The following is a 16,111-nucleotide window of genomic DNA, read 5'->3' on the forward strand; positions in this document are numbered from 1 at the left end:
AGAGTGCATTGCTCTGTTTTCTTTTGTGCTATCATTCAAGATTTCAGGAAATGTTGTTGTAGGAGTATAGAAAATAGGGCCAGCAAGGCTTTACAGCAGTTCTGTTCCAATGTGGTATGTAATTCATATAATTTTATATAATTAAGTAATGCCAAAGAATGCAGTAAATGAAAGAAAGTCTGGCGGACCTAAGGTGACTGCACTGTATTTGAATAGTCCGCTCTGTAACTGCATTACTTGTTCCAAGCGAGGTGTGTCCGCACAGTGACCAGGACCACTTCCAACTGTCAAAGATAGAAAAGCCCAAGTATTTCCTATATTCGTGTGCCAGGTTTTTAGTAAAATACATTGATTGTATTTAATTCTCTGAACTAAATTATTTCCCAAATGTTATTTTGTTAGTGGAGTAATAGTATTTTTCACCACAGCTATTTTGAAAGGCATTTTGTATACGTATTGTCTCCCAAGCACTGCTTATCATCACCCTAAATAAATGATTGGTGTATTTTACAAGTTCAGTAAGAAACAGCTGCATAGCTAGATTTAAGTTGAAATTTGGTCTCTTATGTAAATAGAATTCTCCACTACTATAACTGTTATTTAGTATCAGTTAGCATTGATTGCAGTGGCTCCTTTGTGGAAAACCTTTTTAAAAAGTCTTTTGACAGCATTTTATTTACTTTAGAGTAGTGTAATAATTTTGTGCAATTCACGTTTGGCAACTTTAATTTTGTGCTTCTAAAGAGTGGTGATTGTTACATTCTTTTACTCCATTGAAAGAACTTCATTAATAAAGGTTGATACTCTACTTTGTTTAATTGTGTTGACAGAAACTTCATTAAAATTGTTATCCTGTAATTTTTTTTTTTAATGAAACCAAGGTTCTGCTTCCCACCAAAACTAACTTCAATATTTGTGTGTCACAAAGACCATAGATAGGTCTTAGCAAAGAAGTTAATGGTACCTCAAAGCTGCTATTCACTCTAGCTTTTGATAGTGAAAACAAAATTGAACTCCTTCTCAGCAGAAGAGTGAGGACAAGTGAAGATGCATCAAATCAGAGGAGCAGGATGTGTTCTCTAAACCAATGCTGTTTCTGTGTGTACGAGTGGGGAGTGCAGTGCCACGCTTAGTTCCCTTTTTTATCCTTCATTTTCTGTGAGAATTGAGATCAGACAGAATGCTGGTAAGCTCTGTGATGCAGTTAACATGCTGGAGAGAAGGGATGTCATCCAGAGGGACCTTGGCAGAGGGACCTTTAGAGATGGGGCTGTGTGAACCACCTGTGTTGGTATGGGAGAGAGGTTAAATTTAGATTAGACATTAGGAATAAATTCTTAACTCAGAGAGGGGTGAGATGCCAGAAAAAAATTGCCCAGGGAAACTGTGGATGCTCCATTCCTGGAAGCGTTCAAGGCCAGGCTGGATGTTACTTTGGGCAGCCTAACCTAGTGGAAGGTATTCCTGCCCATTGTAGGGGGTTTGTAACTAGATGTCTTTCAGATCCCTTTCAACACAATTTTATAATTATGGTGTATGAAGGGAGGAGATGCTTTCCACAGATAGATAGCATTAATCAGCCCCTTCCCAATTTTGTCTTCCCACTGTTCGTTCCAGCTGCCTTCTCTGTGGCATTGAAAATATTTACATTAATCTCCATTTTCTCCTGTGCTTCCCTGTTGGTCCCTCAACCAGCACTGTGTATTTCACTGCACACTCCCTGGAGACCCCCTTTGGAATGTCATCTGTGACATCAGATCAATTGACAGTAAATTCCTTCTTTCAGCTTGATTGGATTGGGCTTGTATGTTGCTAGCTGTAGTGTCACCCCACCAAAAGGTTCTTATCATTTTTAAGGGTTTATCAACATTCACAGTATATTCAGTATATTTGTATTTCTTATCTAGCGAAGGAAAATATTTAACATGAAGCAAAAGTCTTCTAGAAAACCTTGCCTGTCACTATGGGGGCTTTTATTTGTTTAATATTGAGATCAGCCCCGCTGGAAGTTGCTGAGAGAACACTATCACACTTACTCTTGCTGCTCTTAAAAAGCAAGGGATGTTTCTGACCTGTGTAAGATGCATCATGTATTGAAGAAGCATGGCAGCATTTTTTCTTGTTGTTTACTTTGAAAGTTTTCGTATGTTGTTTTTTTTTTTTAAGTGAATGAATCTGTCATGCAAGAAGACTCATTAAGATTTCACTTGAAGCAAATGAACCTATGGATAAATTCTAAGAAATGTATTACTTCCTTGCTGTTAAATTTTATTTAATCTGGATCTGCCTGTCACCAGAATGTTTTTACCACAGTTCATTATTTTATCATGTACCAAGGCGCCTCACATTTTGTTAGTTTATTCTGGATCTTGGCTGCCTGTCTATACAAAAACATAACTTTTATTTAGTTGATGGTAGAGTTTATTAACTAAGAGCTAGTAAAATAAATTTAAAGTAGTTTGATAATCTATGATTTTAAGTAATTTTGCTGGTTTCTACAAGCCTGGCTAACCTCCCATTTTTCTTTGCTTCTGAAGGCTGCCTTGTATCGGCTTAGTGGGGATTGGAATCCTTTGCATCTTGATCCAAGTTTTGCTGCACTGGGAGGTGAGTTGAGGGATCCTCTTGTATTTGTATTTGGATAAAGGATGATGCAAATGTATTTCTGTTTTCTTCATTTTATCAATAAGTATCTAAGAGGCTGGGAAAAGCAGTGCTTTTTCACAGGTGTCCTTAAAGTCACCTTTAGATGTCTTCAAAGTTTTGTGTGATGCCTCACTTAGAAGCATTGCTTCATGTAGCTAGGAATGCATAGAATAATGCTCAGATTCTTATCTACAGTGGGAGCCCATCTTTTGTCCTATTTTTCTGCTGGAGTTTGTGTGTTTCCACCTTCCCATCTGTTCAGTCTCTGTTTTCACAAGCAGAAATAATTCAATTAACTATCAAAAGCTTTGGAGGAAATTACATAAACTGTTTGATAGATCATTCTTTCCATCTAAGTGATTTTAAGATTGTGTTAGTGTTGGTGTAGCATTTTCTGCTTTTGAGTAGTCTTCTCAACTCCAGTAATTGACATGAGGTCAGTATAGAGTGGGTAGCAGGTTTTCCTTTTAGGGTTTTATACCTAGACCTCTTGGTAATGCAGTAGGTTGGCCATTGATGAAATGCTGCATTAAAAAAGTCGTTGCAGAAGGAGTAAAATTCTTCAACATACTGAGAGCGCTGGTACTTACAGTGAAAAACAAAATTTACTCTGTACGTGAATCTGTCTGAATAGAAGAAGAATACTTAATAGAAGAATACTTAAGAACAATGCAGGATGTGTCAGTTTCCTACTCATTTTACAACTGTGTCAGTTTCCTACTCAAATATCTATACTAGATTGATGTTTAAAAGAAAAAAGATTACTGAGGAGATCTTTCAGATGTATTTATTCTAGTTATTCCAAAACTTTTTTCTTAAGATGCATTTAAACTCCTGTCTTTTAAATTGACTACCTATTATCTGTGTGCACTGGAAGGAAGCATAAAGCTTAATGCATTGAGGTGGTTCCAAGATTACTGTTAAGCCTTCTTGCAGATAGATAATGTTTCAGAGAAGATATTGGAAGAAAACATGTAGATATCTTTGTGGTTTTATTCTTATAGCATGTGAATACTTCTAGGGTATTAAAATGTGAAAACAGCCTTTATTTTCCTTTCATCTTAGTCTAGGTAAAAAGTCACTTGATTACCTTAGGGGTTTTTCTTTGAGTATGTATTTTTTGTTCTTCTGTCATGTCTCTTTTACTAACCTAACCAGTCTTAATCTGTATTTGTCATTCTGATTCCTGGTAGTCTCTTCTTTCCTTCAGGCTCTGTCTTAGACTTCCTGTCTTCCCTACATCAAGTGCTAGTGGCCTTTTTGTCTCAGTCTTGAAAGTGGTGTCTTTTATCTCTTCTGATTCTCCCCAGGCCAGTCTTTCTCCTGTCCCCAACTCTTCCCCCACAGCCTCCCCCCCCATCTCTCTCTATTTATACTCACACACACATTATTATTTATTTTCTCTTTTTTTCTTTGTTTTTCTCCTAGTTATTGTCCCTTCAGACAACTTTTCATGATGTGTAGAGGCTGTGAGGAGTTGTTCATAGAGCTCAGGAAAAACAGATTCTGACAGTTGAGAGTGGCAGATGAGTTCCAGGCAAAACATCTATTTTCAGAGCCAAGGCCGGACAGACCTGTCTCAGATCCAGATCCATGCGCTGTTACAATCATGATCAATTATTGTTCACATGCCCAGTGAGATCAGAGCAACCTACTAAGGGATCAGAATGTACTCAGTGCAAGCTGTATTTTTATAACTTAATCATTGTGCTTTAGCACATGTCAGACTGATTTTTAAAGGCTTATTTTGTCAGACTTGGTAGGACTGGAAAAAGATTAATTACTAAATAAAGTTTATCCTCTTCCATGACCCAGCTTGTGCTGTAAAGCTTAATGCTTCAAGGAAGCCTGAGCAAAGTGTGAATATGAACAAAACATTGTAACTTCTGTTTTGTTCATTTCATTCTGAATGCCGTAACCCTTTTGAGTGTTGTTTTTTCCATTCTTAACAAGCTCAAGCTGTTACTGAATTGTGTTCTAAATATGAAGATGTTTGGCAACTATTAAAAGGAATTCAAAATACGAAGCATTTTGTGTGTGTGTGTGTGTCACCACCTTTCAGTTATTACTGTATCCCTTATTATTAATGTGCAGACATCCTTGTAATGATGTATCTGGTGTGCCTTTCACACATAATAACATGAATAATCTTATTTTCATTTTATCACCAGTTCAGACAGCCGCTCATTCTGCTTATGAGTTTTACATGGTATATTCAGTGTTAAAGTTTCAGTTGTCAGTGAACACATTCCTTTGCCTTGAGGTATTAATATCAGTAGGTACAGATGCTTTTTCAGTAAGAGTAATTTTATTAGACTAATTTAAGAAAGTCACTGGAATAAAATATTCCAGCTAAAACACAAATACTTGCAGTAGAGACATGCAAACTCCTAATATTACAATCGCTAAAACATTAATTTTTGAAATAGGATTTCAGAAGCCAATACTTCACGGACTGTGCACCTTTGGGTTTGCTGCTAGAAACGTCTTGAAGCAGTTTGCAAACAATGATGTGACCAGATTCAAGGCAATCAAGGTCTGTAAGTTTCTTCTTAGACATTAGTTTTCTTAACATTCTAATTTCAATGCCAAGAGAATTCTTTAGGGTGCAAATAGGATTTTCATTGTCGTGACTGCCGCAATTTTACTTCATTTTCTCTAATCTTTTTATTTGTTTATTTTCAGGTTCGCTTTGCAAAACCAGTCTACCCAGGGCAGACTTTACAAACAGAAATGTGGAAGAAAGGAAATAGAATTCATTTTCAGACCAAGGTGAGAATGCAACCACTGTTGTTGACTTGAATGAAAAGTGTGGCTTGTGTAAAAGTTTGTGGGTATGACAGTAAGTGATAAAAGTATCTCACTGAACACACCATTGAAGAAGATTCAGGGAAGAAACGAAGCAAAAGGAATTAAATACTCGTTCTTATTGTTTCACAAAGATTACAGTAAAATAACAGAAATATTGTTAGAGGACTTTATATGCTCCTTGGTTAACTAGTACAAGAACTCATTTCATTGTTTTCTCTTTGTCTGCTATGGAAAAAGCAAAAAACACTCATTCTTAGGTCAGTATCTGTTGCTTTTTGCAGATAATCTTAGCCATGTTTGTGTGTCTTTTTCTTTAACATTTGCTTAGCATGCTGAAATGAACTCCTGGCAGTTAGCAGATGAAGGTGAACTTCAAAAAAAATGTAATTAAATTGAGTTAAACTTCATCTATATCTACACAGAAGAGCTTACTTAGCAATTGAAATTTCGTAGCAGTCAGACGTAATAACTACAGTGAAACAGACCTTTCTCTTCTATAAATTCACTTTTTGTGTTAGTCAGATTTCTTTGCATTTGGTGTTAGCATTTTATATGAGTATCCTGTAGTGGTGGAAAACTTCAGCGTCAGCAAAAATACTCCATGTGGAGGTGAAAAGTAAATTGTCATTGTTTCTGTTGTAGAGTCCTGTGCCACTGGTATTTCTGTTAAATCATGAATTGCTGCTGTTATTTGTCAACATGCATTAGCTTGTACAGATGTAGTGTACATTGTTTTGGCTGGCCAAAGTTTTGCTACCCATATCTCTGTAAATCTGCAGCCAAACTGTTAATCAGTGTGTACAGCTGCAATGATAGAAGCAGGTAAAGAGAGGATTGGGCAGGAAAAATCAAAGGAAGAGGATCGTTATAAGGACGCAGGATAGATAATGCTTCCAGCAGAACACAGATTTGCAGAATACATGTTGACTAGTGAAGGTAAATTTCGTTTGCAGACATGATAAGTGCTGGTAGCTGTGGAATCTCATATGGACAGCATTAAGTCTACTAGATGTAAACTCTATCTCAGGCTACTAGTAGTCAGTCAACAAGACAGTTTAATTCCTCACAGGAGTTCTGGAGCTACTGCACAGCTACAGTACTAGAGACATAGAGATGTGTACCGATATTTAAAAGTTAGTATTGCTCAGCCCTGACAGAACTTCTAGATCTTTTTGAGGGTTGTGTGTACTAAACTAACACTGTTCATGGTATGCTTCCCAGCCCTTTGGAAGCTTGTGTATAGAATGTGATCCTTCATTGTGTTCAAAGGCTGGGTTTACTGTTGTGCTTGGTTTAGCGTTAGCATTATATACAGAGTTCTGGGGGATATCGATAACGATTATTTTTTAGTAAGCTGCAGTGTGGAATAACATAGTTTGAAGACAGAGTATTAGTGTTTACCACGATTATGGAAAACAATGTTGTTTCAACAGTTGCTTGCTCAAAGCAATTATTACTTTTTGTAATTCAGAGTAGTCTAAAATCAAGTCATATCATCTGCGTACATGTAAGTACACTCGAGATAAATCAAACTGAAAATACACACTTAATTGTGATGCAGTAGTTTAAATTCATTTTCAGCACTGCCTGCAGTTGCCGTGATGGTGGTGACAAGATGTTAGGAATGACCTGAATAATCTTTAGTGTACATTCTTTCTATCTTAAATTCACCTGTGCAATCTATGCAGACTATGGTTTTGCCTCGTCTTTTCAATTTATGGTATAACTCTCTGTATGCACTGTCAGTGAATCACTTTGCTGCTGCCTTTTTCTCACTGTCAGGAAATCAGAATGGTTTGTGTGTCAGTCCTCATTAAAGAAACAATGCCAAAATGAAACTCAGTTTCATATCTGATGCATAACTATTTCAAAAGATAAAACAGAAAGGAATTCAGATATTTTTCCCCCTCTTTCTCCTTGCAATCTTTCTGATCTACAGGTGTTTAAATAATTGTTTCTAGTGTAAGATGCCTAAAGATACTGTCAGCTGCTTACCTACCTCACTAAAATCGTCCTGGAGCAATGTGTTTTTCTCAGAGCTATTTAGGAAGTAATATTAACAGTTAATCGTGTCAGAGATGATAATTTTTCAGTTACGTAATGTTTTTAGATCACTTCGTAAATAGAAAACCATCATTAGCTTTTGATTTAATTTGTCAGGAATCAATTAATTGTTTCATTTGCAGAACTGTTTGCAAATGGTCTAAAACTAATTGGCTTTAAATCTAGACTTTTTGTTTTTCTTCTCACTGAAACCTTTATTATTAATTTTTTTTTTTTCTGTTTGTTTAACCTCTGGGCTTAAGATGTAAATGAAAGCTTATGCTGTTTTGTTTTTTTTTATTATTATTATTATTTTTATTTTATTTTATTTTATTTTATTTTTATTTTATGTTATTTTATTTTATTTTATTTCCAACGCACTATGTCTTCAATGTCATTTTTTCCCCTTCACAGGTCAAAGAGACCGGAGACATTGCTATTGCAGGGGGCTATGTGGATCTAGTATCTGCCTTGGATAAGCCTTCTTCCCTGAAGCCTGTAAGCAACAGAAGCATTGACTTGTAAAGGAGCATAATGGGGCCGTATTGTTGGGAGAAACAGGAGAAGAATAATAGAATCACTTGCCAGTCCTATCCACAAAGATTTCGTGTGAATAAGACTTCAGAGAAGTGATCACACGCTGTGGTTATTGTGTAGGGCTTGTGGATCTATTTTGAAGGAAACATGCTGAGAGAATCCACAGAATACCTGGTGGAGTTTGAAGTTCTTTATGCCATTTGAGCTGTTATGTAAAAGCATTCCTCTGCGTGTTACAAAAAAAGAGAGAGATGCAGCATGCAGGGCCACACATTAGGGCAGTACCTGTAAAACGAGCATGTCGATTTTCTTTTGCAGATGATTGAAATTGAGCTCATTATAAGCTTTAAAAATTAGTGACTTTTCTTTCCCTATGTTTGTAGAGTTGTGGGGAAAGCGACAGGAAAGCACTAGAAGAAGAGAGCAAGTGAAAATGAAATAGTGTCCTCACAGAAAGAACAATTTTATCATTGAATTATCTTTTTGAAAGAAGGCTCTGGATGCTGTTTGTGCATATGACCTAACGCATATTATGTAATTCACAGTATGTTTTCTCTCTGAAAAGGAGAGGGATAGAGAGAGAGAGAGCTCTGACTTGATGGGATATTGGTATATACCCAGGATACTGAAATGTGCTGATGTCTTTCTGGGTTGTTAGTGAAGTCTTTGGAGAACTGGGTACACAGTACCTTGCCTTAATAAACCTTGATTTTCATTCCATTGATTTTTGTGTGCAAAACTTCATTGCATTGAAGTTTATGAAATACCGAGATAGCGACATTCGTCTAAAGCTTGTGATACATTCCTGTAACCGAGTTTTTACACTGGTTGTGTGCAGTCCTTTGATATTCTGAACTGTTGGCAAATCTACATTTGAGGTTCAAACATCTAAGCATTAGAATGTGTATGTGAAATAATTACAGAGGTTTGTCTAACGTGGACAGCACAGGTTTGGTTTTTTTTTCTTCAAGCTAACTTTGAGAAATTAAGGTACTTGGGCAGGAGTTTCCTGATTGATTCATGCAGGGGAAACTCACCTGAGTGACTGTCAAATTGAAATGTCATCAGAAATCATATCGGATGATGTAAAATGTTTCTTAGTCATAACTGTGATGATGAAGAGATAGCAGTGTAAGAAGTACTGCATCCTTATATGCAGTATCTGGGTAGGTACAGCAAAAAAAAATAAAGCTAGGATAACTTCTTGCTTTGGTTCTCTTTGGATAAAGATGTTTCTCAGGGGAGCTTCTTAAAGTAGAGCTTTTTATCAAGTATAAATATTAGTTGAGGTAAAACAGTGAAAGGCTTGCACAACATCACATGTTTGGAAAAGTTAAAAGATGTGAATGTAGCTGATCCCACTCTGAAGTGGGCAACGTTTTGTGACTGCACTGGGTTCTGACTGTGTTCATATTGCGGTCTCTGATAATCTATCGTGCCGTACTAAGGTAACATACTGGTGAAAACATTCGTTGTGTTTTGAAAATGAATATTCCATTCACCATGGAAGAAGTGGCAATGGTTATCCTCTGAATGGAGGAAAGGGCAATTTAAAAGCTGTCAAAAAATTCCTAAGTGTAAAACATATCTTAAATTGTAGTGATAAATGGCAAAATCCATAAAAGCAAGATATGAACTAATTCTCCAGTAAGAGTCCATGAGTGTGTTCTGCTAGAGTATACTATTTAATGCAGACGATTGCTAGAAGTAATTATTTGTGGTGGAAAACATTTTGATTGCATCGGATAATTCTGCAGTAGAGACTCCTGGATGCAGTGCTTAAACTAATAGTCATATGTGCTCTTTTTTTTTTTTTTTTTTTAAAGAGCTTTCCTTTTTAAATTCTTCCTGCTCTCTTTTTCTTTTTAAGACTACAGGGCTGCAGAGTGACCTGGTGTTTGAAGAAATTGGCCGTCGCATCAAAGAGTTTGGACATGAATTGGTAAGGAAAGTAAATGCTGTGTTGCAGTGGGACATCACTAAAGATGGAAAAACAGCAGTGCAATGGAGTAAGTAGTAGCTCTTACATAATGTCCCAGTGTGCTTACGTTTTCCAGAATAGGTCCATACTGCACTTAGGCTAATTTAACCTTCTTCTAGGCATGTTATGCTGAAATAACTAGTCTGTTGATAATGTACAAACTGACTAATCTGTATTGAGCAAGCATTTATTTCTTCTGCATTGTTCTTGTGCCTTCAGTAAAAATCCAATTTATTTCCACTTGAAATTTGTGATGTGAAAGTGTAATGAATATAAACATTGTTTGCCCATCCCTCAGGGAAGGACTGGATTGATGAACAACCTAAAGCTTGTAATGGCAGTGGGTGGGAGGGAGGGGTGTAATTTGCACTCAGGTTGTAATTTGCAGGCCTGTCTGTCATCTTTGTGGAGAAATGCAAATCTTGGGGTCAAGCCTGTCCTTTGCACAGCTTGATTTCTGTTGGCTTCAAAGGCTGAACCCAATCAGAACAGTTTTAAGAGGTACTCATGAGGTGGGCTTCCCCTTGGCCAGCTGTTGGGAGATAGTGATTCTTAAAGTCAGACCTGGTCTTTTTTGCACTTTGTCCTGTAAATTGTTGCTGGATTTTCTTTGTTGTTAATATTTTATTTTATTTTATTTTATTTTATTTTATTTTATTTTATTTTATTTTATTTTATTTTATTTTTTAATTTTGGTTTGCTTTTTAAGAAGCGTTGAGTCTGTTTAATGTCATGTCCTCATGAAATGTTTACTGTGTTTACAGAGCAGTTTAGGACCTTATGATTTCACTTTCTTTTAATTCTAAGGATCTGGAAATTCTGGAAAACATCACCTGTAGAATGATCAACATGGTTCTGTATTACATTCTCTGCAGTTTTTAAGGAAGGGGGAGAGATGCACGCTTGGATAGCAGTTAATCAATGTGTTGAATATACTTGTGTAGATTATTAATGCTGCGTACCTATAAATCAAAATGAGAGAAAGGATGCTGCATAATTTAACTAAGATGTCTTGAAACTTATTACTACTCTTAATCATTTCTACTGTTCCTCGGGTCTTCTACTCTTAACACTTTTGTTAATTCAAATGATACTTAGAACTGGTTTATGAAGTCTTTTCTGTGTTTCTGCCTGAATTTTTAGAAAATACATTACAAATATACAGATTAGACTCCAAAACCCTAGAAGTGGTTACTTGTGTTTGTTAACTACATCGTTCTCATCTGTTGTTTCATCTGTAAGTAAAGGTAATACATGGCAATTGTGTTTACAGTAACAAATAGGAAATGACATTGTCATTAACATAGTTTACTGTTGTTTTTAAATTTACAATGGCTTTGTTAAGTGGCTAAATATTATGTACAGAGAATGGATAAATTAATGGAAGAAGAATCTGGCAAAGAATACCATGCAAAATCTCTGGTTAAGGAAGACTGTAAGCTACAGATTACTGAATGCAGAATAGACATGCTTGAAAGACAGAAGCTTGAGCAGTGGCTTTATCTGGTTCACGAGACCATGTTTTATTATGGTGGAAATGGTTGGATATTTTTGCCTCTGTACGTAGAGAGGAAGGATCCATCCTTGTTCTCTCTTCTGTTTACTACTGAAGCAGTAGGAGGGAAGCAGTGCCTTCTTCCAATGAACGTTTCACTGCCTAAAAATAATTAAATGGACGTAACTTTTCTGTATCACATTTTCCTTTGCTTGAGTGAGATCCTGGAAAATAAATAGGCATGGTATTGGAGAGAAACACATCAAATTAATTGAGAATTAAAATTAATTTAGAATTTGTTTGCTGCGAGTCAATATTGCATGTTCCTTCAACACATGTTATGAATTCTTATCACTGAAACAACTGGAATGTCAGGAGATTAATTTGGGAGAGGCTTTTGTTTTTCTCTGAGCTCTGAGTCTGTACTAACTGTTTTATTATACATCATCTTTCTAAGACTCTACTTATAAGAGCCTCCCAGGACTGTGCAAATAGTGCTTACGGCTCTCCTGTGCTACCTGCTGGGCTTCTTTCCTTCATTAAATTCATTACTTAGTTGTGCTGGCTTGTCTTCTGATCTTTGGACTTATCACTTTTCACAGCTTTGTGCTGTTGTGAAAACTGCAGCAATTGACAGTGCTAGAAACGATCAGGGCCCTGTAGCTCATTGCCATCTCACTTAATTGTAGCATCTCCTGCTAATGTCCTTGAGCTTCTTGAGATCTTGGAGGAAGTTGAGAGGGAAAGCAGATAAGAGAAAGCAAACTGTCATGGACTGCTGTGACTTTTTTTCTTGTACAGGCAGTCATTCCAGTGTTTTCCAAACTTTCAAGGCTTCGGTGCTTTTCATTTTCTTTTAAAAATTATTTACCTTTAGTGCCTTAATTGTTATTCTAACCTTTTGATCTCTGTTTTTGCACAGTAAGCCAAATTTTTTGTTATCTTAAATAGAATATGTGAACTCTTGTTACAGAGGCAACTCCTGATGATACTAGTAATGATCATAATAGTAATGGCATTTTTAATTTGCAATGATCTTTATTTTTATCTAGCTTTCTATATATGATATGAAGCCGTGGTTATAGAAATTCTGGTTTTGCACTCAAGATACGAAAGTTTTGACAGCTCATTCACTGTCAGAAAAGTGTTAAAATGTAGCTGTTGACAACTGATCTTAAGTAGAGGTTTTTTTCTTATGGAAACAAATGGTTCTAATTTACATGGATGCTGAAAATGGAAAAGAAATCAATATCCATTCTGTCAGTATCGAAACTGTAAGGGATAAGCTAAGAAGGGAAGGGTCATTTTTTAAAACAGAATTCTTGTTAGACACCCACCAGCTTTAACTGCAGCTTCTCCCATTACGTTCAGTACCTAAAGCATACTCTGTACTCTTCTGCATTTTTAATGCTGTACAATTGCTTCAGTAGTTTTCAGACATTGCCATTGAGATTTATTAGCTGATAGCTAATAGAACATTGCTCAGAAGTTTAGAAGTTTCCTCTTCTGTTGCTTTGCATCATGCTGAGGGCATAAAATATTTCTTTTCCAGTTCTTGAAAAAATAAAACTTTTATAGGAAAGTTTATGTGCATTTCATTGTCACTAAAATTACCAGGAAGCTGCTTAATAATTTACGATGCAAAGTAACTCTGGGCAATGAAGAGTGAATGACGCTTTGTTCTGTTTGCTCTCAGGCTGAGGTTTATATTGCAGCTACTTATCTTCTGCAAGGGAGAATTGGGGTGAGGGGAAAAAAAAAACAAAGGCAAAAGCCATGTAATAAATGCTATATTTTTCAATTCTTGGGCTACTTGCTGTTGAAAGCCATTGTATAGGGTTTTAATCTGGATAAATGTCATTTTTGACCTTTGAATTATTTCTCTGACAAGCATATCTTAAGGAGAATAATAATTCTATGTATTTACTGTCATGTACCATTTCTGTATGTAATTAGAAACAAAAAAAATTGAAGGTTGGCTACTGCTTCATGTGCTGTAACTGCTTGACTTTGTTGTTTACTGGGTGAGCAATACTGGAATTCCACGTATTTGAGAAGCTAGTTGATTTTGAAAAGGGATTTCAGCTTCAAGTTTCATTTAAATTAAGTTCCTACACAGAGTATTGAAGAAGTAGCATGCCTCTGTTTCAAACTTCTGTTTTTATATGGAGCAAGTCAGCTGTGTGAGTGGGTAGGGGAAAAGCTGGGACATCCTGAAGCTACTTAGCTGTTTCTGGAAGGTGTGCTGGCAGGCCACCACACAGCTGAGGAACTACTTGGAGTCCAAGCAGGGACACAGACACACCACTATCACATCATTATTAAGGTGTCCACTGTAATGGCTGTGCAACATAGAAACTTTAATCTCAGAGACATGTATCCTGGAGATTTGTGTAGGAGACCTATATAGGAGGCTTGTTTCAAGACCATTTACCTCTACAGCAGACAGCTGTGTTATTTGCCTTAGTCTCATAAAGGCATACTTTACAGGAAGGCACCATCTTTGGTCTTAAATCACCTTGGAAAGAATTTTTCTGCTCTGAAGGTTGGAATCTGTTCTGGTATTCAGCTCATTTCTTTCGTTGCTTATTTATATCCACTTTTCTGTGTGCTGACACTGTAGTCTCAGGAGAAGATCCTTCATGTTTTCATGAAACTGGCAGGATTTGTTGTTACAGTGCTTTTCATTTGTGACTTCTGGTATTTACTTATTTTTGTGTTTATTTTTTCTTCTTTACTGAGTATAGTAGTACTATTGAAGAGAATGAAGTGGAAGTGGAAATTACAGTTTTCGTATAGTTGGAATAGAACGTAGCAGTAGGTTATCTATTTTAAAGTTTTCTAATAACTTTTAATTAAAGATGATTTAAAGATTTCATATGAACAAGTTCCATGGTCATGCAGTATTTTAAGATGCTCTTGTTCCTTTGGAGCTTGCAGTTATTTACAGGAGTGACTTGATAAGGAATGCAGATGTGTTTCAGATGTGAATTAGAAGAGAGAACAGCCCTGGCACCACAATGTATTACATATTTTATTGTTCAGATATCTTAGAATTTGTCACAGTGTTTAAAACATTAAATTCAAACTGTGTCTTCTAAACTTTACAATACTAAGAATCAACAAATATAATTGGGATATATCAAAGCTGCCTTTCTAGCTGGTGCTCAATAGAGAAAAGAGTGTCTTTTGTGTCTTAGGAGGTGTTATATCACATTTTCACCATCTAGGTTCACTTTTGGAACAGGCTGGGATTAGGAGCAACCAAGAAGAAAAGTAATGAGTGTAAAATGGAGCATAAGAAAGGGACTTGTGCTTATTTATTTATTTATAAGGTGAAAAAGTAATTAAAAATAGTTGATTAGAAACTCTTAACATCTAGTAAGAGCACGTGTGCGTTTTGTGAATTTATTCCTTTGGGTTGCATGTGGCAAGGTTTTCTTAAGTAGGTGGCCCTCAGGGGTTGGCCCCTGTGAGAGGAGACCCAGGGCTACCCACATGCTGGATACAGCCATCACAACTCCGAAACCGATCCACCTCAGGACAGAGTTCAGTCAATCAGCAATGCTGGTGGTTTCTCTGTCACAGCGCATTTGAGAAAGTGTGAAAAACACCACACAGCAGCTAAGAGAGAGCAGTGACAAAACTCTGAGAAGCATCCCTTGCAGGCACCAAGGTCAATGTAAAAAGAGGCCAGGAGGTGCTCCGGGCAGGGAACAGAAGTTCCCTTCAGCGCAGGAGAGGTCCATGCTGAAGCAGGCTGTCCCCTACAGCCCTTGGGCTCCACATGTAGCAGAATGGCAGATCTCAACACATAGCCCTGGAGGTGCAGCAGTGGACGTGGCCTGAAGGAGGTAATGGCCCATGGAGCAGAGCCCATACAGGGGCAGATTGTCCTGAGGGACTTACAGAGGAGAGAAGAGTGAGGTGAGAGGAATAACAGAGAGGAATGGCAGTGGGCTGAACGCAACACCCATTTCTGTATCCCCTGTACTGCTTAGAGCTGGGGAGGGTGTAGAGGAGTTGGCAATTAAGCTGTGCCTGGGAAGAAGATGGGAGGATATTTTTAGTTGAGTTTCCATTTCTCACTAACTTGAAAATAAATAAAGTACATCTTCCCAAAGTCAAGTCTGTGTTCCCAAACATAATATCTACTGAGAGCTCTGTCCCTGTCTTAACCCACAAGATTTTCCAGAGTATTTTCTCTCCCATCCTGGTGAGGAGCAGGAGTGAAGAGTGGCTTTGTGGCTCCTGGCAGCCGTCTGAGGTTGAGCCAAGACAACAGGACTTGCTGGTCAGTGCAGTTTATATGGCTCAAACTGAGCTCAGTTAGTTTACGGTGGTATGGTTTATGGCTTAAAAGGACGTTATACAGCTCCAGCACACAAACAAAGGGGGTATGGAAAACCTGATGTGGCCCTAATGCCAAGCAAATGGTCTTTGACCTGGCAAGAAGCAGAACTTGATGTTTTGTTTCACTAGCTGTGAATGATTTTGAAGAGAACAAGGAAGTCTGCAGTATTTCTTAGTTTTACTTGTATCTCGAATAGCTATATCTTAACTACTGCTATGCTTTTGTTCTTTTACAAGCTTGTTTA

At 37.1% G+C, this 16,111-nt stretch overlaps 1 protein-coding gene across 1 annotated transcript in view; it reads left to right on the plus strand.

Annotated features, from left to right (window-relative positions):
• HSD17B4 (hydroxysteroid 17-beta dehydrogenase 4) overlaps positions 1-16,111 on the plus strand; it is a 53,589-nt gene that overhangs the window by 32,359 nt on the left and 5,119 nt on the right. The window contains exons 18-22 of the mRNA XM_072360128.1: positions 2,538-2,607; positions 5,076-5,182; positions 5,332-5,418; positions 7,915-7,998; positions 9,908-10,046. Coding sequence (XP_072216229.1) covers positions 2,538-2,607; positions 5,076-5,182; positions 5,332-5,418; positions 7,915-7,998; positions 9,908-10,046 — 487 coding nt within the window. The remainder of the gene's footprint in view (positions 1-2,537; positions 2,608-5,075; positions 5,183-5,331; positions 5,419-7,914; positions 7,999-9,907; positions 10,047-16,111) is intronic.

This window comes from Excalfactoria chinensis, chromosome Z (genome assembly GCF_039878825.1).
Source record: "Excalfactoria chinensis isolate bCotChi1 chromosome Z, bCotChi1.hap2, whole genome shotgun sequence".
Classification (NCBI taxonomy): domain Eukaryota; kingdom Metazoa; phylum Chordata; class Aves; order Galliformes; family Phasianidae; genus Excalfactoria; species Excalfactoria chinensis.